Source organism: Mustela erminea, chromosome 20, assembly GCF_009829155.1.
Source record: "Mustela erminea isolate mMusErm1 chromosome 20, mMusErm1.Pri, whole genome shotgun sequence".
Taxonomy (NCBI): domain Eukaryota; kingdom Metazoa; phylum Chordata; class Mammalia; order Carnivora; family Mustelidae; genus Mustela; species Mustela erminea.
This window is the reverse complement of record NC_045633.1, coordinates 22,864,029-22,888,743: the sequence shown is the minus strand read 5'-3', so window position 1 is coordinate 22,888,743 and position 24,715 is coordinate 22,864,029. Positions and strand designations below refer to the sequence as shown.

Below are 24,715 nucleotides of genomic sequence, written 5' to 3'. Positions count from 1 at the left end.
GAGCTCCCTCGTCGGGACACACGGTCAGCACAATCACAGCCCAGGCCACAAACCCCAGTCCCTCCACCCTCAGACCTTGCTGGGGGACCTGCACTGCGGGTCCAGGACCCGTCCCCCGTACCTCCCTCCAGGACCACGCTCTGGCCTGCCAGTTCTGTGGGTATGGGCCCCGATCCGCCCATCTGGGTGGCAAGTGAGGGCCTCTATACTGTGCGGGGCCATGTTGTCCACTGTCCGTGAACCCCTGTGACAAGCGCAGGCCCCGGGGCACCTACATGCCCGGGGGAACCACGAGATGGCTGTGGGTGACCGGCCACCCACGCCCTGCCCACCCAGGCCCCGGGCCCAGGGGAGGAGTGTGCCCCGTGGGGACCACTTGCCTCCATGGCTGCTGTGGAGTACCTGAGTGCAGGGCTGGTGGGGTGTGAGACAGATAGGTGGGACCATGAGTCTGCTCTGGGCAGGCACCCGGGCCTTCCCTTTAGGAAAGGAAGGTGGGGAGGGCAGGGGAGGAGGGTCCCGGAGCAGGAGCTGAGAAGGCCGCCCTGCTTTCCTATCAGGAAACACATCCTGTTAGTGTCTGGCTGCCGTGGCCTGGCCGCTATTTGTTGCAGTTGGCTACGCCCTCCATCCAGCTAACAAAAAACAGCCTCAAAAACAACCATTTCCTCTCTGCAGAGTGGCGGTGGGGGGGCGGTGGGGGGCCGCACGCGCGCACACACACTCAGACACACACGCACACGCACTTCCCCGCCGCAGGCGCGCTGCCTTCCAGGACTAGCTGTTTCACGGCGGAGGCACGGGGCAGGGTCGCACGCGGCAAGAGGCGGAACGGCTCCCGGCACAGCTAGCCCCGGCCCTGCTCCGAGCCTGGCTGCTGGCTCCGCTGTGTGGAGCTGGTTCTCAGGAGTGAGGCGGGACAGACCTCCACGTTGCCGCCCACCTCTCCGGTTTCGTGTGGGAAGAAGAGGCCTTGCCTCCCAGGAAGACGGCGCGCGCACGACTCTGGACTCTCGTGGGTGCCCCGGCTTCCCCCCAAGGATGGGCCAAGAGGCCGGCTGCAGCTCAGGCCTGGCCCTGCTCCAGGTGCAGGAGGGAGGGTAAGGAGGGCCCGAGGTGAGCTCACTGCACCTGTCACACGGGCCTTCCTCATGCTTCGAAGAATGAGTGCTGATGTCCTCTAGCAGCCCCTAGCTGGTCTCAGCTCTCCCTGGCCACAGCAGCTGAGCAGGGCTGGGACTTTCTCCACAACCGGCGGACAGCACCGGCAGTCAGCAATGACTGTCCAGAAACTGGTGGCCACGGCAGTGCTGGTGGCTCTGGTCTCCCTTGTCCTCAACAACGTGGCGGCCTTCACCCCCAACTGGGTGTACCAGACGCTGGAGGACGGACGCAAGCGGAGCGTGGGGCTGTGGAAGTCCTGCTGGCTGGCGGACAGGGCCCGGGGAGGACCGAGTGCCGGGCTGCGGCCGGGGCAGACGGACTCACGGGACTGTGAAGCTGTGGGCTGGGGCTCTGAGGCGGCAGGCTTCCAGGAGGCTCGAGGCACCGTCAAACGTAAGTCTGCTTATCTTTGTGCCTCCTTTATAGGGCGGTCAGGACCCGCGAGCTCTGATGGCTCGAGGTGGGCATGGGGCATGCATTTGGTGACGGGCAACCCGGGCGAGCCCCGAGCTCTGAACCCACCCTCCCAGTGGGGCCCACACCTGCCCCGGCTCCTCGAGAACAGAATTCTTCCTGTGCGGAGGTGGGGATTTTCTCTGCCTCCACGCACGGGGAAAGGGCAGACACACTAACCAGATCAAGAAGGACCCACTTTTCTTGGTGGAAAATACACCTTGTTAGGGAGTAAAATAAACAAGGAGCTTAAAAACATGTGGCTGAGTTCTGACTTCATTCCACAGCTGTCGGGGTCATTGAGGCAGGACTTCTGGGAGACCAGCCACAAGGGCAGAGAAGGGGCTCCCGGCCATGGCTCTTGAGAGAGTCCCTTGCTGTCTTGTCCTGACCCTGGCCGGTCGCTGGCAGTGGGGTCTGTTTACTGCTCTGGAAGGTGGGGAGTGGACTTTGACCGTGGGGTCAGGTCCGAGTGTGTGGGTGGGAAGGCTCGCAATGAGACATTGGTCACCTAATGTGTCATCTATGAGGTCACAGCCGCTGACAGGCAGAGGTCTCCCGAGCTGACTCTTCGAAGCTGTTGACGAGGGTCTCGCTCACAGACGGGCAGGAGGCAGAGCTCGCCCTCTTGAGAGCACGAGGCCTTGGCTGGGCCTTTGCTAACTGCTCTGCGTCCGACAAGTCCTCAAGGAGCACAGGTGAGGAGCTCTGTGCTCGGGGTACGAATGTCCCCACCTGCCACGTGCTTGGAGGAAGTGCGGCGGGGTACCTGAGGAAGTGCGGCGGGGGTGGCATCCAAGTCCACAAAGAGATGGAGGCTGCAAGAGACACGTGCTCAGCCGAGGTCCCTGGGCGGGGGGGAGGACAACCCCAGTCTGCCCACTCAGAGCCCCTTGCCACACAGCCTGGGGTTCTGTCAGCCCCTCCCACCTCCCTGACGCACAGGACTTTCAAACTTTTCCACAGACTCTCGGAATTCAGTGCAGTTGACCTTGTGTCCCAGGGGACTCGCTGGGTCCTGGGGCTGTCCTGAGGAGTCATGCAAGCCAGTGACCCTGCGGCTCTAGTGTGGGCTCTGTGCCGCCCGGCCCACAGAGCACTCCCAGCCTGGGCTGCAGGGTCGAGCAGGTGCCCTCCCTGGGCATCCATACCTTCTGCGGCCTTGCCGAGGCCAGGAGGGTACACGGGGTGGGGATGTGCTCTGCCTCCAGACCCCCTGCCCACCTGGCCAGCTGCCTCTTGTCCCTCCCTGACTTGATAAGCTCTTTGTGGAACTTCTACAACAACCTCGCTGCTGGTAACGCATCTGTGGCGGCTGAGCCTTAACCTCTGAGCACCAATGTGTGCCCCAAGCCAGGGAGACACCACGGAAGGTTCTTGCTGAGTCCCTGACGCACTCCTCACCGGGTCCGTGTGCTCAGGCTGCAGGGCGGCCGGAGGCTCATCTGCGAGCAGCCTCCCAGCACCTGGTTTCCGAGTTCCCAGGCTCAGGCCCCCAGGGAATACCCCAGCCCCTGTGCACCGCCACTGCGCTGGGTCCAGGGATGGGGGAGAAAGGGGCGGCTGGCGCCACGCTCAGATGCGCGCCGGCTCAGCACCGAGCGCCCTGCCGCGCCGCAGACTCCGCAGTCATCCCGGGAGAGTCTGGTGTTGGTGGCTGCAGGCCTGACTTGATCCATCCCCAGCTCCCCGTCTCAGGTGCGAGAGTCAGGCCGTCCTAGAGACTCTAGACGTTGCGGCGGGTGGGGGAGCCGTGGCGGCAGCTCAGGGATGGGCGTCATGCTCGTCTGCTCTGCTCCCAGGGTCCTGGCAACACCCTGCAGAATCCAGAGTCCAAGACACCCGTGTTCATGGGGCACATGTGGTGAGGTGGCCCCACCTGATGTCCTGGACTCCATCAGGGAACTGTGTGCAGGGTTCTGGAGTGATACGGCACGTGGGGCCCTGTCCTCCAGAACCGGGGGCTCTTCCTTCCCTCTACCTCGCTGGGCTGTGTGCAGCGGTCGTGATGGTTACCCCTGCTCGGGGGGCTTTCCTCACTGGACGAAGCGGTGGGGACTTGGCAGGGATGAATCCTGGTCGGACTTGTTCTCCGGGCGTTTCTTTGTCGTTCCAGATTCCAGACATTGTCAGGACCCTAACCTCCTTTTCTAAAGCGAGGAAGGGGTGAGTAGGCATGCGGTTAAACCTGGGGCACCCTGCCCAGGGGGGTCACCGCTCTCTGACCCCAGCGGGTGAGGAGTCTTACCACCGAGGCAGACAGAGGGCGCTGGGGCTGGGGTGCGATGGTGTGCGTCACGCTCGGACCGGCCACAGACCCTCCTGCCACGTCCTTGCGGGGTGCCACTACCCAGGCTACGCACACGGTGACGACAGCCCGTCAAACACCAGCGCCCGGCGCGCCCCTCCCCACTTGAAGGTCCCCTCCAGGTGGCTGGCGGACAGAGTGTGGCCAGCAAGGCAAACTTTTCAGGCAGGTGGCGGGTCTGCAGGCCGTCACTGCTGTATCCCTCCCCTTCCCACACTTCCACATCCACAAGGCCAGAGGCTGATGGGGTGAGGAGGCCCCGGGGGGCCGTGGGTGGCCAGGGTGTGCTGTTAAGCTGTGCGCTCGGCGCCCCAGGAAGGACAGAGAGCTGGGTGGAGAGCGCCGGAGGGCCGGCCGCTCCTCTCCGTGCAAGTGTGCACCACAGACTCCTTGCCCGGCACGCGACGCTGTGCCGGGGAAGCCCACAGTTCCCTGGGCTGGCTCTGAATCCGAGTGCCCACTGTGTTTACTTCCCGTCATCTCTGAGGTCACACCACCTCCCAGATCTGAGCACCTCTGAGGGTAGAACCTCTGCGTGGTCACGTGTTGGTAAAACTAACTGCGAAGAACACAGGGTGTGAAGACCCCAGAAGAGCACGTGAAAAGCAGGGCCTCCGCGGGGAGGCAAGTCGGCCAGTCTTCAGCACACAGGAAGGGCCGGCCTGGAGCCCGATCTGTCCTGACGGCAGGACCAGTCTGGCGTTTGGCACGCATATGCGGCCACTGGTCAGGCTGGCTGTGCCGTGGGTTCTGCCGTGGACACCGTGTGGGCAGCCAGGAAGGTTCAGGCAAATTGGCCTGAAGCCTGGCTCTCAGCCTGAGCAGTGACCTCTGGCCTGGGGAGGTGAGGAAATGTCGGTGCTGGTGCCTCTCCACCAGGCCCCACTGCCGCCCTGGCACCAGCAGCCCGCACTCGCCAGGCCCCGCCGTTGGCACCCCAGGTGCTTACTGACTCAGAGGAGTGTGAGGGATTCTAGCAATGGTAGAGACACTGTGCAGTTGCCCTGATGAGCAGAGCGTGTGCCCCCAGCCCGGGCAAGAGAGTGGCGTTGGGGAGAAAAGTCAGAGGGTAGAACTGGCCGCGCTCACCGTCCACGTGGCTCATCTACACCGCCAACCACGGCAGCAGCAGCTGCTGATTCAGCGATTCAGCACGATGAGGAAGCTCGACGGGTGGGGGCTGTCATCCTCCAGCAGCCCCTCTGCCCTCAGGGCCACCCTGACTTCCCAGCGGCCAGGCCTCTGCTGCTATGGCCCTGCCCGTGTCTGTGCTGGCCTCAAGGAAAGGCCTGGAATCTGCAGGGGGCAGGAGCCCTCAGCCTCCAACAGACAACGGGGAGGAGGAAGCCGCTCGACACGTGATGGGCAGGGGCAGCCGGACCTGGGGCGGGCAGAGGCCTGATGTCTCGGCTCGCTCCGGGCTCTCAGGCGCTAAATACAAAGTCCACCTGCCCACCTGTGGGCCACAGTCACAGACACAGTGGCAGGCTGGGGCCTGGTGGGGCAGGGCCGAGAGAGACAGCCACGGTCCTCTCTGCTCTCAGGGCAGGGGCATCATGGGGGAGGGGCCTGACTTCCCAGGGGGCGTTATCCTGCCTACACGTGTGGAAGCTGTGTCCCTCCGTGGACCTTTTGTGACAGCGCATGGGAGCTAGAGCGCGAGGGGCCAGGGATGGCGGGTCGGTGAGGCCCTGGGAGCAGACAGAGGCGGGAGCCAGTCCGAGCCAACCAACTGTCTTGTTACCTGTCCTTCTCACAGTGCAGTTCGACATGATGCGCGCCTGCAACCTGGTGGCCACAGCCGCGCTCGCCGCGGGACAGCTCACCTTCGCCTTGGGGCTGACGGGCCTGCCCCTGATGTCGTCTGAGTCACAGTGCTGGGAGGAGGCCATGGCTGCCGCGTTCCAGCTGGCGAGTGAGTACCCCAGGCCCCGGGCAGGCAGGGCGACCGCACTCTCAGCTGTGTGGGGCTGGCGGGCCCGCTGCGGTCCTCTCACATCCCCGCGACCCCCGTGGGTCCCCCTCCCACCTCTCACTGTGGGCAGAAGTGAGACAGAAACACAGGGGAGGGCACTGAGGTTGCAGCGAGCACCGAGCACCGCTGTGTGTTTCCGGCTGCCCCCACGCTCCCGCACTCCCCTGCTGTGAGAAGGGGCTCTGGAGAGGGCGGGCACTCGAGGCTCCCGGGCTGGCTCTCTGAGGTGTGCGGCATCTGCTCCGTTCTGTGCCCGTCTGCAGCCAGCGTGGCTGGTTGCCTGGGCTAAAGCCCCTCCTGTGATGATGCGGCAGCCTGCTGCAGGCCGCCTCCTCTGTCGCCTCCCCCACTAACGCCACGTGATCGGGGAGGTCAGCAGAGCACGAGGCTCTGGCCGGGCCCATCTACACACTCCGTGACCTGCGCAGCTTCCGGGGACCCGGCCGGGCCAGTGGCGGGCTCTCCCTCCTGAGCAGCACAAAGTGCCAAGAACACTTTCGCACCTGAGCACACGCCCTGTCGTGGCTCCCACACCCAACAGCCCCTGCCCCCAACAGGAGTGAGACTGCTGCAGGGTGAACAGAGAAAGGACACGGGCACACCCAAGGTCCTGAAAGGCTGAGAATGGTGGCAGCAGCGGGGTAAACGACAGACAGTACTGTTTCGGGAAGTTGTGCACAAGTGGCCACGGAAGCCACAGAAGCTCTCCACGTGACCCCACGGAGCAGAGGGACTTCTCTGCTGGCTTCCCCCCACCCCACCTCGCCTCCTTCTCCCTGGGTCAGGTTTAATGAGCGTGGACACCTGGAGATGTTCAGGTTTTCTGCTGCCCACTGGGGAACATCTGAGCGGAGGGCCTGCGGAAGTATGACGTGCGCCAGGGTGTGGGGACGTGATGAGCCGGTGGAGAGCGGCGGCACGCCCCAGCACCGAAGGTACAGTTCCAGGAGCCCCAGTAAAGACACGGCAGGAAGTCCGAAGTGAATCACTCCGGGAATAATGGCCCCCGGCCCTTATCTTTCTGGAGAATGAGGCTGACAGACTGGCAGGAATTCACATGCTGGAAAGTGACCTGGGTGGGAATCAGGAATTGGAAACAGGCCTTCCTGTGCCTTTTAATAGAAGGCGGGTGGTCCTGGACCAGTCACTTCCCCACAGCTGGGTCACCTGCAGGGCCCAGGAATGGCAAGGGCTGACCAGGCGGTTTCCAGGGAAGAGTAGCTCTGGGGCTGAGGCAGTTGGCCATGTGCCTTAGCCCTGTCACCTGCGATCCATGGGAACTGGGGCTGGTACCTCTGTCTGTCCCCGTCAGGCTGGTCTTGAGAAGCAAAGAGATGGGTGAGATGGGATCTCTGACCCCCTCGGCCTCCTTCCCTTGTCCATGGAGCTGAGTAAAAACACGGACGTCCCAGAGGACAGTGACTGTTCAGAAAAATCACTCCTCTGCCCTCTGCTGACCTTACGGCCATAAGGCAGAAATGGGGTCCTCGGCCTCACTGAGGTTGCCCACTTCTATCGCATGGGCTTATCTGAAACTCCATCCCTTCCAGAAGGAAGTGGAAGATTAGGAACAGATATCCAGGCACTGAAGAAATGAACAGAACAGCTCTTGATCCTGAAAATAACTCCTTGAAGAAGAACAAACGGGCCATGGCATTACTTACTTAGAGTTATTGGGAGAGAGAGCGTGGCTTTGGCTTCAAATGGACATCTTACTTGCGGCGAGTCCTCATTCCAGAACAAGACAGTGTTGCTTTCAAATCACACATGTGTTGAACAAGTGGAGACTGGGGAGCCCAGTGAAGGAAATGTGAGCTGTCTGGTAGCATCCCCAGGCACCCTGGGGCCTGTCCTGGTCGTGGGACAGGGGTGCTCTCTCCTGTTTGTCCCCACATTGGTGCTGGCTCCACTCACAGACCATCAGACCTGCAAAGGCTGCTGGAAAAAGCCAGGAGCACAGGCTCTGCAGGCTTCTCCCCGAGGCGTCCCACCATCACTCCCACAGGTCTGTTTTGCCCAAAAAGGAAATGCACTTGGCCGTGTTTAGACTTGTTTCATTGACAAACAGTACAGAATGCAGCCGCGTGTCTTTCTTCCACCATGCTGCTAATTTTAGAGTTAGGTTTTTTCCTGTGCTCCGGTCTGCTTTAAACAGTCAGGGAGAGACTGAAGGGCGCCGGGATATCCTGTCCCAGGAGGGGAAATGCCTGCTGGTACCTGTTATGCAAGCGAACCTTCAGTCCCCAGCGCGGGGGCTGGAGGGTGGGCAGCAGGGTGAGAAGGTGCTGACGAATTCATGGGGAGGCCGGACAAGCTGGACTCCCTGCCCGCCCGCCCGCCGCCCTTCCCGTCCGGGCACCCGGCCCTGCTCCTCACACCTGCTCCTCTGAGGGACCCTGTCATAGGGACATGTGGGGCCCTGAAGCTGTAGTTCTCAGACCAGTCACTGCCAGCTATTCCACCTGCTGTATTCCGCCCTTGTCCACGCAGTCACACGCACTAGTTTCCAGCTTCCTTGCACAATCTTCCAAGTGTAATTTTAATTTACCTCAAAGTTGAAAAAACCATTTTCTGTCCCTTATTCTACCTCCATGAACTGATCATCCCAGTGCAACCCCGATTTTCCCTGTGATGACATCAGGACCGTGGGGGTGGGCAGAGGAGCCCGGAGGATCTGTGATGAGGACCTGCCCGGGCGCTGGCCGACGGGCTAATCCCCACGCGCGCGCACACAACCCCCTCCTGCAGCCTCGCACCCGTTCGGGCTCCTAGAGGCTGACTCTGCAGACCCGTCCTCTGGCCTTTCTTCTCCTGCTCTGGCCGACGGCTGCTTGTGCGAGTCTGCTCTCCCTGCTGCATGAACAAAGGCACACGGTCATCCTGGCGTGATTACCGCGGATGCTGCATTACACACCGAGTGACGCCTGGAGCACCGCAGGCCACCGAGAGCGGATTCGGCAGGCAGTGCGCCTGGCGGGACCCTTGGTGTGAGGCTCCTTCACTGCCCCTGGGGTGTCTAGGTGCCATGTCAAGTTCTGAGGCCCCAGATGGCCCACCTTGCCCCTACGCTCCTGGGCAGCTGTGCAGCTGACGCCAGCCTGCCGCTGGGACCGTCCTGACTTCCTGCTGTGGGCCTGCTGGGGATGCCACACTGCCCTGCGTTCAGAGCCGGGCACGCCCTGCCGCACCTGGAGTTCGTGCCAGAGCCCCACCAGCAGGCCTGAGGACCGCCCTGGCCGGTGGGGCCCAAATTTCCTAAGGTGGCCATCCTGTGGCTCTTTGGGTGCTCAAAGTCCTGGGCCCTGGCTGCCGGCTGTACAGGACTGATTGGCCAAGCTAGGTCCCAGGCAAAGATTTTTAGATGGGACAATCTGACAGCTCTTCTGGGCTCCTCCGCTGGCCCAGCTCCGCATCTGCAGAACTCTGGTCTGGGCTCCCTTCAGTCACGTGAGCGACACTGCAGCGTGCTCAGACTTCTGTTTCTTCTGAAAGCCTGATCGCCACTGCTAACAGGTTTAATTCAAGTACAAACGTTTAGTTCAAACGCAGACTTGCAGAGCCCTCTGCTCTGTGCTGTGCTCTGACTGCCTCCGAGATGGCACCGGGCTCTCCTTGGGAACCGTCTCCAGTGAGTCCTTACCTCCTGTGGGGACGCTGCCTGGTGGGCCTGAGCTCACGTCCTGCTCCCAAGCGAGCGAACACACAGGTGCAGCTCGGGCCCTCAGCCCACGGTCACAGTCACTTGCACCTCAGGGTGCTGCCCCGCACGCACGTCCTGCGGCTGGTGGACTTGCCCACCCCCACTAGCCTGCACCTGGCCCGGCCCTCCTCCTGACACAAAGCCTTCCCAACTCATGGGATGACCGAGGGAGCAGAATCACTGCGGAAGCCTCCAGGCTCCACGTCTCTGGCTTCTGGAAATCTTAACATTTCTTCTTACGCTGGCAAACTCTACAGATGCCCTAAGTAGTCTGTGCCCCTGAGAACACTCGTGCTATCGGGCCTCATGGGCCAGCGGACTGGGAAGCGGCAGCTGTCTTGGCATCTCCTGAGCCAGTGGGGTTCTGCTGTTCCCATAGGCTCCGGGACCTTCTCAGAGGAATATACAACTTCCTGTTTTTCACAGTAAGGCAGTGCCCGGCTCGGTATGGACAACATGCCTTTCTGTCTCTGGCACCTGCTTCCCCGGCGCTGGCCCGCACCCAGGCCGCGCCCCACGTTTTCCCCTTACGTCCATGTCCTCCAGGCTGCTCGGAGTGGCAGAACGTCAGGCGCCATGCAGAAGCTCAGTTCCATGGAAACACGACCAGATCCGCTGTACGTTTAGCTCTTCCTTGCCCAGAATCCCTGCCTCTGGGGAGGAACATGTGGATCCCATCATGTCACTGCTCACAGACGCTGGGACACCCCAACCACGGCCATGCCCGGAGGCGGGCCACGTGCGAGTCCGCTCTGTGGACGGTCTCTCTGGAAGCCGTCGCAGGTGCCATGCAAGGCAGGTCTGCTGTGGGAAGGTTCGGGGTTCAGCCCCATGGTCTCTCCTTCTACCATCTGCACGTGCTTGACCGTTACTTCAGCAGGAAGGCCCTTTGACAGGCACTGAGCCTTTGGAAGCAGGCAGGAAGGAAGCGAGAGTGAAGGGATGCGCTGCGGGCTAGGCCGTGATTCACAGCGCCCGCATGGCCTGCTCACAGGAAGGGGCTGTTTGCTTTGGAAACAAATTCATGAGGATGGGACCCCACATGTAGAATTCGGGCTGTTTGCACAAACTCTCCGCTTGCGTTTGTTTCTGGACAAACACGAACATCACTGGGAAGTCTTGGGCGAAAAGTCTCTGGGACAATTCTGAGGGGGTCTGCACAGCAGGGCCTGCCAGAGATGGGGGGCCTGAGGTTTAAGGCAAGCCTAGACTGGGTCTACTCCCAGAGCCCTCACTTCTCCCCCAGCAGAAGAATTTCATGAAGTAAACAGCAAGCAGGATTTCAGAAGAATGTCTACGTGATGGCAGTTACCCAGCATCAAGGCGGAGGCTGGAGGTGGCCGGCGAGGCCACGTGCCTGTCCATGTCCCTGCGGCTTTTCACTGCTGACATGTGGCACACACGGGAGATCTCCGCGTGCCGTGTGTCTGTGCAGTTCGTGCCACCCGCAGTGGCCCGGGTGGGGTCCACCCGTCCCTGCGCCAGACCAACATCACATCCACCGCAGCTCAGGCTCTTCTGGAAGTTCTGAGCCTGGGCCACTGTTCTAGCAGCTTCCTGGTATCCTCCTGGTCAGGAGAGCCTCCTTCTACATTCGTTTTTTTTTTAACGCTGGGGAACCAAGCCCTTTTCCTTACTATATGTGTTCTAAGTTGAACTGAAACCAAGTAAAAGCCAACATGGGTCTTTACACAGAGTAAGTCACATACATGTGGATTCTTCAAGTCTTTTTTCACGTGAGGATACAGAACTAGACTTCCATTCCCACTCTGCCTGTCTCCAAGAGCCAAGTGAGGGGCAGCCTGTGAGGCTGGAGACTTGAGACGCACTGTCCGCGGGGCTGCAGACCCGCCGGAGCTGCTCCTGCTGGGACTTCACAGTGCTCTGGATGGACAGACTCCCTCCAACTCTGTCTGTCCGGCTCCGTGTTGATACTGATCCATCACCTCGCAGGGCATGGGGAGTGAGGTTCAGCTTGTTCGTGCCTCTGTGAGTTCACGTTCTCTAGCCCACCGACCCGCCCCGGAGCGCCCTTTCTTTCATCTTTAATATACAAATCTGACTCTCCACACAGAAGTAGCTCCACGCTCTGGGTTTGTGTGCATTGCAGGCAAAAGAGCCAAACACGAGGGAGAATGGGATAAACAGACGAAGACAGCGACAAAGTACTAACCCGCCCTGTGTTCAAAGACAGATGCATACCTGACACCGACCTCAAGAAAACAAGCAACAAGGCAGTTAAGAAACCCTGTGGCACTGACCAGTATAGACAGGACAGAGTCCCACATCTTGCCCTGTGGTCCAGCCCCCGCATGGGCCCGAGAGACCCTTGCCACTCAGGGACGGGACGGCACGGCGGTGCAGTGTGGGGTTCCGGAGGCCGGTGGCTGCTCTGCGCATCACTTTTGTTGCTGGTCCCATGAGTTACTACTTTCACTGCCTGGAGTTGAGTGTCCATACACGGGGGCCTCTTGGTGTCAACGGCCCAGCCAACACCACTGTCTGGCAGGGTCTACGCGGGGCTGTCCCTACTACCCTGCGCTCACCACACAGGACCGGGGTGACTCAGTTACCTGGAGCCCCACGCTGTGGGGATAAACTTCATCTGCACCCCTGGAAGAAGAAAGCCAGCTCCCCTAGGACAAGGGAAGCATGCCTCCGTCGAGTGCACACGACAGGCCCTCCTGTGGAGCGCGGGCCATGCTGCGGAGCACACGCACGTGCAAACTACAGGACGGTGTGGGAACCGGCATCCTGCGGTGGCTCCAACCCCAAGTGACGAAATCATGGCGAACAAGCCCTGTCCCCCGATGGGCTTGGTCACCGTAAAGTTTCCCCGGAGCCCACAGTGCATTCAGTTCCACACACGGGGTCTCCGTGGGCTTGCCTCCATACTCTGCCCCCACACCTCCCACGCAGCCAGTGGTGCTGCAACACCGGAGCTCAGGCCGCCCGTCGGAGTTTCAAATGTTTCTGCAACCAGAGCAACCCCACAGGGTGCTTGGCAAAGGGCGAACACAGACTTGGACCACGGCAGCCGTCGTGGGGAGTTCCCTCCCGCCACGCTGGCCTCCACCGCCACCCTGCTGGCACCACCCTCTATGCTCGGCCTGGCTCCCTGCCTGAAGGCTCCCACCAGCCTCACTGAGAACACCTGTCCCCCAGCCGGCACCACCTCGCTGTGACCTCAGGCACTGGCCACACACTAGCTGCCTCTCCTGTCATCCCCGCCCACCCCGTCATGCTGAGTCCTGTTGAAACAGGCCAAACAAGCTCCCTTGCCTGGCAAAAAATGTCCAAAGACGCAGAAACATGAGGGGACACAATAAGCACTGTCATTTTCATGGCACAAAATGCACTCCCAGTCCTTTCTGCAGGAAGGCAAACCTTGGTGCCACAGAACTGTGAGTAAGGGACACACTCCTCACTGTGAGAGAGAGATGCCAGAAGTTTCTTTCTGTCAGTGTGCACAGCAAAGAGAATGCATTATTTTTAACAGAAAGGAAGTATCTAGAAGCATTCTGCATATAAAGAGCTCCACAAAGTGCTGCAGAGAACCAGCACAGAGATCAGTCACCACCACGGTCCTCTGGCATGTGACTGAGGGGGACAAATGTTTCCTCCGTACTTTCTGGAAGGTACAGTGGCAATGAGACCGAACTGCCTGTGCTCAGGAGAGCTCAGGCCTGTCCCTGCCTCTCGCCCTGCACTAATTTACAAGTTTCCAGAACCAGGAGCTGGCACTACCGCGGCTTAGCTCTGGGGCCATAGGGGTCGTGCATGATCTGGTTTCCTGAGGAAAGCAGGGGAGGCTGTGGGGAACAGAGGGACCGGCATGAACAGACGGACGGATGTCACAGCACCAGGCAGGGGGAGGGACTGCTGTGGGAGGCTGGCCTGGCCAGAGCCCAGGGAAGGGGACAGAGACGAGTCCAGGAGGGGCAAGAGGGTTCCATCCGGACCACTGTGAGAGACTGTCCTTGTCAGGCACTTTGGGTTCCAGGAAACAGCTCCCCCCAGCTCACCACCATGGAAGGTAGGGTGCTGCTGGAAAAGATGAGCTTGGGGGCTGCCTGGGCCCCTGCCACTGCCTGGGCCCCTCACCCCAGCCAGACGCGGCCCCCACTCAGCAATGTGCCGCCTTCCTGCCTCATCTGCCTCATCCGGCCCCTCCCGGCGGCTGGAGTGGACCAGCCTCCCAGGCAGCAGCACAGGGCGGCCTCTCCTCTATCCCTGTTGGGGCTCCCAGCCCGGACTCAGCCCTGAGCTCTGGCAGACATCAGTGCCCGATTATCCCGGCCGACAGGTCCCGGGCAGGGAACGCTGGTTCTCCTACTGCGAGAACTGACAAGCTGTGAGAGGAAGGGACACCGACAGCGTCAGGTCCGCACGGGGCTCTGTCCACACTCAGGAGAGAAGGCTGTGGGGGGAAGTGAGCAGGAGGAGGGGTGTGGGGGTGCGCGGGCACCCGCAGGACGAGGTGCAGCGTGTGGAGGTGAGGGGAGGCAAGAGCAGAATGGGCCGTGTCTGCAGGCCTGTCCGCAGTCCCTGACCCCACCGCGGATCACACGGGTGTGGGGCATTCCGAGTTCCGGAGTTTGAAGAAAACCTCTAGCTCCTCTAGAAGCGAACACAGAGAACAAGAAAACCGCTAACACAGGACTAAGTTTCCTGGAGATGACTTAGACAGCTTCTGTGTCTCCCTTCACTTGAATGAATGAAGCGCTTCTGTGAGCTGGCGAGGCACTTCTGTGAGCCAGCGAGGCGCTCGGCAGAGGAGAGGCTGGCTCCATCGGGGGGCGAGGGCCAGGCGGCAGCAGTGTTACCTCCACGGGCAGGGTGGCTGGGACGTGGCCCAGCCCTGGAGACCAAAGGACGCGTGCGTGGGGACCAGGCTGCTTTCTTGGGGAGCCCCCCAAGCATTAAGTAGACACGCATTGTCCCTCTGCAGCCTCCCAAAGGTCACAGAAGTGCACAGAGGCCGACAGAGCAGCTCAACACTAAAGGGCCACTCATGACTCGGGCTCTCACCCCGAGGCGGACACAGCGGGGAGGAAGGGGGCGGCGGGGGAGAGCAGGGCGCTGCGTTCCTGTGGGGCTCCACAGCCCATTTCCAGTCTTCTTCTGGCTCTGAGTAAGGCTGTCTCAACACTTCTCTCTTGGTTGCAGGTTTTGTCCTGGTCATTGGGCTGGTGACATTCTACAGAATCGGCCCATACACCAACCTGTCCTGGTCTTGCTATCTGAACATCGGCGCCTGCCTTCTGGCCACCCTGGCAGCTGCCATGCTCATCTGGAACATTCTTCACAGGAGAGAGGACTGCATCGGGCCCCGGGTGATTGTCATCAGCCGCTCCCTGACCGCGCGGTTCCGCCGTGGGCTGGACAACGAGTACGTGGAGTCGCCGTGCTGAGCCCGGGACTCTGTTGCTGTGATTAGACGGTGTGGGAGCCCAAGGGCTGTCTGTGCGGGTGATGCGCAGGGTTTGCTATATATACATGTGCGATACCCGGCTACGTTTACTACGTCATATATACGTATATTGTGCGGTCATACACCGCCTGCGCCCCCCTCCTTCTGACGCACCCACGACTCGGCTTCACTTCTGCGCACGCTCCCAGGAGGAGACCGCGGCCAACGTGCACAGACGGTGGCGGCCAGCTCACTCGGCACCTTGGCCTAGGATTAATTTATTCTGTGTCTGCTGAGGAGCAGGTCCTCGGTCGTAGTTACTGTGGTAAAGCAGGATAACCGGGAAGATTTTCTGGAATGGTCTGTGGTCTTCCTCGAGTGCCTCAATTTACAACCAGACGGTTATGGGCTTTCTGACAGGACTGTGTTCCACATGCCTGTTTTGCTCCTGATTATTTTTTTTAAGTTAAAATAAAATGCAAACTTCCCACCACTGTGTAAAACTTGTGTTTTATCCGCTGTGCTGCCACGTGGGTGCAAAGAAGTTGGTCGATTTTTCTCTCATTTTTGTGGGTTGGTGGCAAGAGAAGGCTTGAAACGTTTTCAGGACCTGGCGGGAACACAGCTGTGGGCCCTTACCCACACCTCCGTTCAACCGAGTCTCTGAGCCCATGTCACAGATCAAGCACTGTGGCTGCGAGACGGCAGACCAACAATTGGCAGAGTAAGAGGGAAAAAAGGTCTATTTGTTTAAAAGACAATTCACAGAGATTGCTTTAGGTTTTTCCCTACAAAAATCTTCATCCTAGCTTCAGCCAGATGCCGGGTGGGCTACCGATGGCCTTGACAATACACACCGATTCCAAACAACCCCGGTCCTACATCTGGGCAAGGTGAATCCGCGCTAACACCCCAGGCGGAACAGAAAACATCAAAGGGCTGCATGGGAGGGGTTCAGACCTGGAGCCACCCCCGAGTGCCCCAGACTGGCTGACCACACCTGCAAGGGCCATCTGGACACTGCACTGCTTGACCCGGCGCCACCTGGTGGCAGCGATTCCTACAACACGGACACGGGGCCGTGGGTAGCACGCAGAGCTGGGTCCGCCCCAGGCCAGCTGGCTGCCTCCCCGACATGAGGCTGCCTCCTGCTAAGAAACGTTAGGCCTTGCTGCTTTCGACCTTCCAGAGTGTGTGGAGATCAGCGTGTGGTTCGTCTCCAGGAAAAACGAACAGCAGATTGGGGTTGGTGCTTTAGAAAACATAAAGCAGGGGCACCTGCGGGGCTCAGTCAGTTAAGCGCCTGCCTTTGGCTAAGGTCATGATCTCAGGGTCCCAGGATGGAGTCCTGCATCGGGTTCCTTGTTTGGAGGGAAGCTGGCTTCCCCCTTTCCCCCTCTCCTCTTGCTCTCTCTCCCCTTGCTCTCGCTCTCAAATAAATAAAATCTTTAAAAAACCAAAAAGAGCAATTGAGAATGACCAAAAAAGCATCTATCGCGTGACCATTTATAATTAACTCATCACACACTGTAGAAATAACCAGGTCATGTCTGATACCAGCTCATGGCAACACTCAAGTCTGACCTTCCTCGAACCTCTGAGCTACTATCTGCAAAGGACTCCCCTCGACCCCAAATCACATGCTAAAAATAATAGTCTTCCAAAAAAATAATAAAATATTTAAGATCTACAGCTTCACTATATTACACATACAACCATGTAAGGGTATGTGGAAGTATTCAAGTTGACCTTGTGGTCGATCACGGTCTGTGACTGTGTTTATATTAAATGACAGGTGACCAGAGGAAGGCTGGTCCATACCATCCGGACTCCGGTTCACCCCCCAAACTAAGAACCCTCTTTGTCCACATCCACAGCCAGCGTGCAAAAGGCTCTTCCATCACAAAGTCTGGCCTCACTGTGTTAGAAATTAGACAAAGGACTAGGGCTCGTGTGCTATTTTGAAAGGTGCTTCAACATTACAGAAACCTTCGCTGCAGGGCATTCTGTGGCAGGCCAGGAGGGGGGCGGGGCCTGTTTCAGGCGACTTGAATTTTTCATCTTTTTTTTCCATTTTAGTTTCATTCTGCAATAATTTTCCTATCCTTTGGAGATTAAAACCTGCCAAATGCTCTTGAGAACTGCTGAATTCTCTCAGGTATAGACAGGAGGCTACTCGCAGACAGCCTTTGAGCAAGAATTTCTTTTAGAAAAGGGGTGTCTGGGTGGCACAGTCAGTTGAGCTGACTTGGTTTCGGCTCAGGCAGTGAGCTCCAGGGTCCTGGGATTGGACCCACATATGGCTCCGCACTCAGTGGGGCGTCTGCTTTCCCTCTCCCTCTCCCATGCACACGAGTGCTTTTTCTCTCTCCCTCTAAAATAAATAAACAGGGGTGCCTGGGTGGCTCGGTTAAGCATCTGCCTTTAGTCAGGTCATGATCTCGGGGTCCTGGGATCGCGTCCTGCATCAGGCTCCAGCTTCTCCCTCTGCCCCACCCCCTACTCATTCTCTTTCTCTCAAATAAAAATCTTTTAAAAAACAATCTTTAAAAACTTTCTTTTAAAAAAATTCCTTTTACAGCAACATTAATTGCATTTTCACTATACTGTTTCGAGTGTTTGTTATTCAAACCTTCCTGTCTGGTAGCACTTATTCCCAGAGGAACAGGCATTACAAATATTTAGCAACTGCAGAACTTTCAACTAGGAAGAACAGTGAACACTTTCTGGTAAAGCAAGCTAGTAGGAGCATCTGGGTGGCTCAGTCGTTCATCTGCCTTTGGCTCAGGTCCTGACCCCAGGGTCCTGGGATCGAGCCCCTCATCGGGCTCCCTGCTCAGCGGGAAGCCTGTTCCTTCCTCTCCCACTTCCCCTGCTTGTGTTCCCTCTCTCTCGCTCCATCTCTCCTTGTCAAATAAATAAATAAAATCTTAAAAAAAAAAAAGCAAGCTAACAGCATCCCAAGAGCCCAGGAGCCCCGTAGAGGCGAGCCGGGCTCACCTGCTCTGTGCGCCCTGTTGTGCTCCCATAATACACCTGTTCTGTGACAGCGCACCGGGGGGGGGGGGTCCTGGCATCCCCAAGAGTGGTGGTGTTTCCGCGGGTGACAAACCATGAGATATGCCATGACACAGTCACAGAAGAGTTACTGATCCTCAGAATCTCAGTGGGAAAGGGATAGCGCCCTAAAGACAGACCCCAGAGCCACGCACATCCCCCTGACACCTCCGGGAGCAGAGTCCTCACCTTTTGATGAGTTTGATAGACTTGAAGGCTTCATCCATGTCTCCGACGGTGACGAACAGACTGAAGTGAAGCATGGCGTCCCGCGTGGCCTTATCGCAGTCCTCTAGCCCGACGAAGTCTCGTAGGGGTCTCCTGCCCACGCATGGGCACCCTGAGTCCCCCTGCTCTTCTCTGTCTGCTTCTCCTGGCTGAATGACAAAGGCCACAGTTGATCATCAGCTCGTGGAAAGCAAATGCCTACGCTAAGTCTCTGCCTTGAGAGCTGCGTCAGTGTCAGGTCTGCCTGCAGGCGTGGACATGGCAGGTGTGAACGCCTAGCCACAGACCTGCTAAACGCAGTGCAAGTCTGAGGGCGCTCAAGGTCATCAGAGCCGCTTGCTAATGCCACCTTCTCAATAGTTATGAAAAGACTATGCAGGTGCCTGCCTCCCAGGTCTGTTCTGCCCTAGGAAGAAGTTCCATGACCCACCTGGGCATAGTCTTAAAATTAAGTGACGGCAATATGATTTCAGGTAGAATCTTCTAAAACAATAACTTGGATTCCTAGTGTGCCAGAGGACAAGGAAGCCTCTGCTCTGTGGCCTGTGGTCAGAAGCACAGGACCGGGGCCTGGCATCTGGGGTGGGGGCGGTTGAGTGGGGCTGAGCCCCTAATCTGTGGGACCTGACGCTGTCTCTGGGTGGATGGTGTCAGGACTGAGTCGGTCATGTTGAGCACAAAAGCTGTAGACAGAAGTGTTAAGTCACTATATTGTATACCTGAAGCTAATACAACTTCAGATATCAACTGTACTTCAGTAAAAAAAAAAAGAAAAAGGGGAAAAAAAAAAGAATTGAGTTGAATTGTCCAGCACCCAGATGGTATCTGAGTGGCAGCTGAGACTTGCAGGGTGCTCTGGGGGAACCACTCACCACGGCGGAATTTGGCCCAGGAATCCTGATCTCATCCTGCTGCTGCTGTGTGACCCCTGCCTCTCTCTCAGTTCCCAGCAGCCCCCATCTCACTTCTCCCTCTGCCGTTCACCTGTGGTCCCCCATGTCAGCATGTCAGGGGGGCACTTAACCTGGGCCTTCAAACACGGGGAGGATCTGTCAGACCCAGGTGTGGATGGCAAGACTCTTCCAGGTATAGAGCAGAGCATAAGCAAAGGACCCGGGGCAGCCCACCGTCTGGGTGGCTCGAATCTAGGGCTCATGGAGGAGCACAGTTCGGGTCGTGTCTGGAGGAGGCTGAGTGCTGCAGAGCTTGCACTGAGTGGGAACTTCCAGAAGATGTACGCACAAAGCACAGGGCAGAGGCCTGACTTCCGTCTGATGCTGAGTTCTGACTGAACAGGCACACTGCGGTTGCGCTTGGGAATTCTCACACAAACAGGACAGCCTGTGGGTCACCTGCCACATGCACTCACCGCTGCCCACATTTTGGAGCCTAATCTCTGTTCTGAGAGGAGGACACAGAGCTGGGGACCCTGTGGGGATCAGACTCACATCCACACCTCGAGCGTGCAGGTGGGGAGCCCCCGGACCCGTGCTGAGGGCCTTGAATACAGGCCAGTAACCTGAAGAAGGGCGGCATTAAAGAAACACAATGCTTCAGAGCCATCTGTTACAGCCACATCAGAGGTCAAATTGGGAAGACTTCCGGGGCACCTGGGTGGCTCAGTGGGTTAAGCCTCTGCCTTCGGCTCAGGTCATGATCTCAGGGTCCTGGAATCGAGCCCCGAGTCAGACTCTCTGCTCAGCAGGGAGCCTGCTTTCCCTTCTCTCTGCCTGCCTCTCTGCCCACCTGTGATCTCTGTCAAATAAATAAAATCCTTAAAACAAAAAAAATTGGGAAGACTTCCTATATCGCCAACCCGGATGAACAAACTCCCTGAGTCACAAACACTGGGTGCTTGTGACAAACACTGCTTGTGCCACAGTCGGAGCCAGGTGAGAGCTCTGTGGTGCGACACGGGTGTGCTGCTCCCACCCAGGGGCTGCCGTGATACCACGGTCCCCAACAAGCCTGGTGACCGAGGCATGCAAGCAGACACGACCAGCGGGTGGACAAGTGCAGCTTAGAGTAAAGTAAAACAGACCCTGGGAACACGGCAAGGTTCGGGGAACAGATGGTAGGTGGGGAGTGGCACTCAGAGCCGTGCCACACACACCTGCTCTCTGGGACCAGGAGCTGGGTGGACGCAGGCGGAAAGGAGGGGGAAGAGAGGAGGCATGTCAGCGTATGGAGTAAACCACAATCTGTGATGGGAAAGTAATGGGGGAAATGTCATAGAAAGGACCTTAAGTGTCTTCATAACTTTTTGAGCTCTCAACTTGAGGAGAAATGGAAACGACCAAGGAGCACTAAGTAAGAAGGAGGTGTGGCAACGTCGTGGCAGCACGGACGGTTTACACTGAGGGAAGGCAGGCAGGCCGTGTGGACAGAGCTGTGGCACCCAGCAGCCTTGCCGTGGGACATTCACGGTTCTAGGGGCCAGGGTGACGAGGAGGCCAAGCCCAGAGAAGGCCAAGAACTTATCCAAAACAGCTGAGCTGGGAGTGTGCATATGTGGCTGCTAACAACCCCATCTGTTACCACTAAACACAAGTATGTGCGATGCGGCTCCTGAGAGGGCCACCACCTGGGGCTGGGACTGTGCAGGTCTGCATCGTCGTTAGCCCTGAGTCCGGGGATCCTGGACCCTCCACCTCAGCCCTACCCTGTCCTGACGGCAAAGCCAAGTCCTGTAAGTTTCCTGACCCAGAAACCTCCTAACTGCTGGACTTCTAGGGAACGAATAAGAGCAGATGGCTCGCCTCACTTAACAGGAGGGGAGCCGGGGCACCCTGGCGGCTCTCCGTAAACTCCTGCCTAACAGGGGAGGAGGACCTGAGAACGCGGCCCTGTGTTCATCGGGCTCCGACCTTTCTCGTGAAGTAATAATGAGGCACTTCAATCCCCAGAAGATTCTGGTAGGCAGGAGGCCGGGGGAAGCTGTCCTGGAGCAAGAAGCCGTGCTCCTCCGTCACGAAGAAGGACAGAATCATCACGTCCGCCTGCGAGAGAGGGAAACTGTTGTTTGCAGTTCGGCATCTAATTCCTATTTTCAGGGTTAGGATGTTTACACACAACACAGAACAAAGGAGGAACCGGCGAACACGGTGGTACACAGATAATCCACTCCCCGCTTCTGGAAGGATGAACCTCGTGCATTCTGAGAGCGGCTAGGCCCTTCACACGCATGGATTTTCTTGCAGCAAAAGCTAATTCTTCCCATCACAGTTGGTGAATGAAGCTAAAGAACTCTGTTTCCAGGTTTTTCTGTTCAGTTCCTTGACTCCCATTTAAAAATCTGTAATAGTGGTGGCGCCCGGGAGCTCCGTCGGCTGAGCCTCTGCCTCTTGATTTCGGCTCAGGTCATGATCTTGGGGTGATGAGACAGAGCCCCGCCTGGGGCTCCGCACTCAGAGGGGGAGTCTGCTCGAGATTCTCTTCCCCCTCCCTTCCCCTGCTCACATGCTCTCTCTAAAAATAAATAAACCGATCTTTAAAAGCACCACCAACAGCAGAATGATTTTCTCCTCTGCTTTGAAGGGAGAAGGGACACGGAGCCAAGAGGCTGGGGGCTCGGCTGGGTCCCGCTGTGTGTGACCTGGGGCAGCAGCACCGTCCGCGTGAGTGGAACATGCCTGACCAGAACAGTGGGAGGTTGTTGTGCCAGGTCGCTGTGCCGGTTCCCGCACTTTCTCATCATCTTCACAGGAGCCCTATAGAGTCTCCAACCAGAGTGCCGGGAAGTGTCTTTCACGGGAGATCAGCACGCGCCCTCCTCGCTTGCCTGGGGTTGACACCCTCTTCCGGGAGAAGCCCCCCGCGTGTGCCTGCCTCTCACTTCCAGAGCGAGACACCAGAGACACCTGCTCTGCATGTTTTACCACTCGGCGTTTCAGAGCCAAGGATCGGATCTGCTTCCAAAAGTCTCGGGGCATGACTGCTGACAATCTTGGGGCCCCCGCTCCCCCCCACCCTGTGGTAGGGAGACAAGTTGGCCAGTGCAAGCAGGCCAGCTGCCCTTGCTGACGTACAGGGAACCTACTATGGACCCCTCCGGAACAAGACCATAGCAGGAGGCCCGGCTGGCTGCTGGGCTTTCCCAGGGAGCACAGACGTTCCAACAGCACGAGTCTGGACAGTGTTGGAGTCCTGGGCCCTCCTGGGGGAGGCATGCCCCGCAGAGCCTGGGAGTCTGGTCAGGGTGGAGGCCAGGGAGCAGTCAAGGAGGCCAATGCAGTGGGAATCGGCCCCATTGGTGGGAAGAGTGACAGTCGGCTGACTTAGCCCCAAGACAGGCCCCCACCATGGCTTAGCTCCATAACACTTTCGGTCACGGGCTGGGCCCCAGACAGAAATACGCCACACTCAACGTAACAGGAAAACTGAAACAGGACAGTGTGAGTGAGACCAGACAAAGAGGGCTGCGCCAACCCAGAGGGGGATGCAGGCCAGGCAGCCTCAAGGTGGCATTCTGCTCCAGGCACCAACTGCCCCCGAACTTCCCCATAAAGCACATCGGGAGGATCATGAGCCCCCTGAGCCCCCTGTGACTAGATACAAAGGCGGTGTGGCTACCGTACCGTTGGGCTGGGACTGTCTTCAGTGGGTGGCTTCTTGTCCCTGGGCTGCTGCTGGTCTCCCGGCACCTCGCGCACGGCCTCGCACACAAACAGCCTGGGCTCGCTCTGGTCCCAGAAATGGTTCAAGGGGATGAGATCCGTCAGCTTCTCATCCACGAAGGCATGGCTCCTGTAAGAGAAGGCCCGGCACGAGTCCTGAGAGCCGAGAGGAGCACCCGTGTTCGCGGCCTCTGGAAGCGCGTGCCAGGGATCCGGGTCGGCGTCAGCAGGCCAGCGGGCACCACCTAGGCGGCTGGCTCCGGAGCCGCTCTGCTCAGCTCCCTGCGCACAGCCTGCCTGAGGACACCCAGACTGAAGTGAGCTGGTCGAGAGGCCCCGCGGAGTCTCGCCAGGGAGCTCTGCTTTGGCTCTGCAGCCGCCGCCATGGAGGGCTCCTGCCGTGCGGGCTGCTGGGGCGACCTGGGGCCCAAGCGCTGCCGTGCTGCCCACAGACGAGCTGTGTCCGGAGGCAAAGGAAGGGTCGGATCTCAGAAGAAGACAGGCGTCTGAGGGGAGGCTGCGCACTGTCCCACCGCCTCTGGAGAAGTGACAGGATGGGCCGGATGTAGCTCAGAGGTGGAGGGTGGAGGGCAAGTCTAAGACACAGCTCAAACAAGGAACACGGGATGAGTCACAGACGGGGGACTGAGGGAAAGGTCAGCTGGGAGGTTTCAGACCAGGTGACCACAAAGAGTGAGCAGGGCGGACAAGAACAGCTTCTGGGGAATGGCGCTCCGGTGATGGCAACTGGTTCCTGTGGACATCTGGAGCCCTAGAACAGAGCAAGGCTGGGGAGAAGTGGGGTGGGGTGTCCAGGTGGGACCACCAGCAGCAGTCAGTTTAAGCCACCAGGAGAAAGAAGGTTCTGGAAAAGGATTTGAGCTGGGCCAGGAGGCCCGCAGGGGCTGTGACAGAGCAAAAGGAACGGGAGCCAGCAAGGCCAGCCGTGGACTGTGCGGCCACGCGCTCGGTGAAGCACTGGTCTCAGCGTCCACCCCGTGCCCAGAGCAGCGCCCATGGCCCTCGGGCGTCCCTTCCTGCAGAACCAAATGGGCGCCCTCCACAGAGCAGGGTGGACATTCCCTGCGGCAGAAGGAATGACGACCATGAAATCCTGAAGAGTCCGCGCTATTTCTCTAGAAATACGATGTCGACCCACATAGAATCCCTCCCTTCTCAGGTGCTGGCAGCTGGGTGACCGCCACGCCCTCCCTGAGACTCAGCTCTGGCCACCACCACCTTCCAGAAGCCCGGTTCTTCCGGATAATTCCAGGACCTCAGAGGCTCGAGTCCATCCCCATGGCCCGGGCATATTGGCTGTCCTACCCGTTTGGGGTCCTGGTAACTACCAGGGTCCCCGAGCTCTGGAGCACAGCTCAGCAACCTTCCCAGGAGCTGACCAGTAACTCAACAGCAGTGTCAGCATTTCCCATAAAACCCTCCCAGACCACAGTCTTACTTCGTGGTCTCTTGGCCGTTGAGGGACAATGTCTCCCTCTGATCAATCTGCCCCGTCTTGAGGTCGAGGATGGTCACCGTGTCCATTTCCACATCGTAGAAGCAGATTCTGGAGTCGGGGCTGTTGTCTGCCTGGGGGAAGAGAAAAACGGAGCTCACAGTACCACTGGGCTGACACACCACAGATTTGAGAACAAGTGTCATGTCCACGACCCACTGGCCACTCTGGCACTCCTAATGTGGACATCGACTTACTTTCATCCCACTAAGACCCCTGCTCGATCACTACTTTGTAATTTCCAAGCACTGAAAACAAATCCTAATGCGTCGTGAATGCCCGACT

General features: G+C 58.7%; 2 protein-coding genes across 2 annotated transcripts in view; one reads left to right on the top strand and one right to left on the bottom strand.

The window, feature by feature from the left end:
* The window catches only part of IFT140 (intraflagellar transport 140), a 69,168-nt gene that overhangs the window by 16,134 nt on the left and 28,319 nt on the right, over positions 1–24,715 (bottom strand). Inside the window, 4 exon segments of the mRNA XM_032326724.1 lie at positions 18,260–18,447; positions 21,166–21,297; positions 22,876–23,044; positions 24,374–24,504. Of these exon segments, the coding sequence (XP_032182615.1) occupies positions 18,260–18,447; positions 21,166–21,297; positions 22,876–23,044; positions 24,374–24,504 (620 nt within the window).
* Positions 648–15,503, top strand: TMEM204 (transmembrane protein 204). The gene is made up of 3 exons (XM_032326726.1): positions 648–1,557; positions 5,685–5,840; positions 14,770–15,503. Exons 1-3 carry the CDS (start codon positions 1,278–1,280, stop codon positions 15,012–15,014), a joined length of 681 nt encoding a protein of 226 aa, XP_032182617.1. The 5' UTR covers positions 648–1,277; the 3' UTR covers positions 15,015–15,503.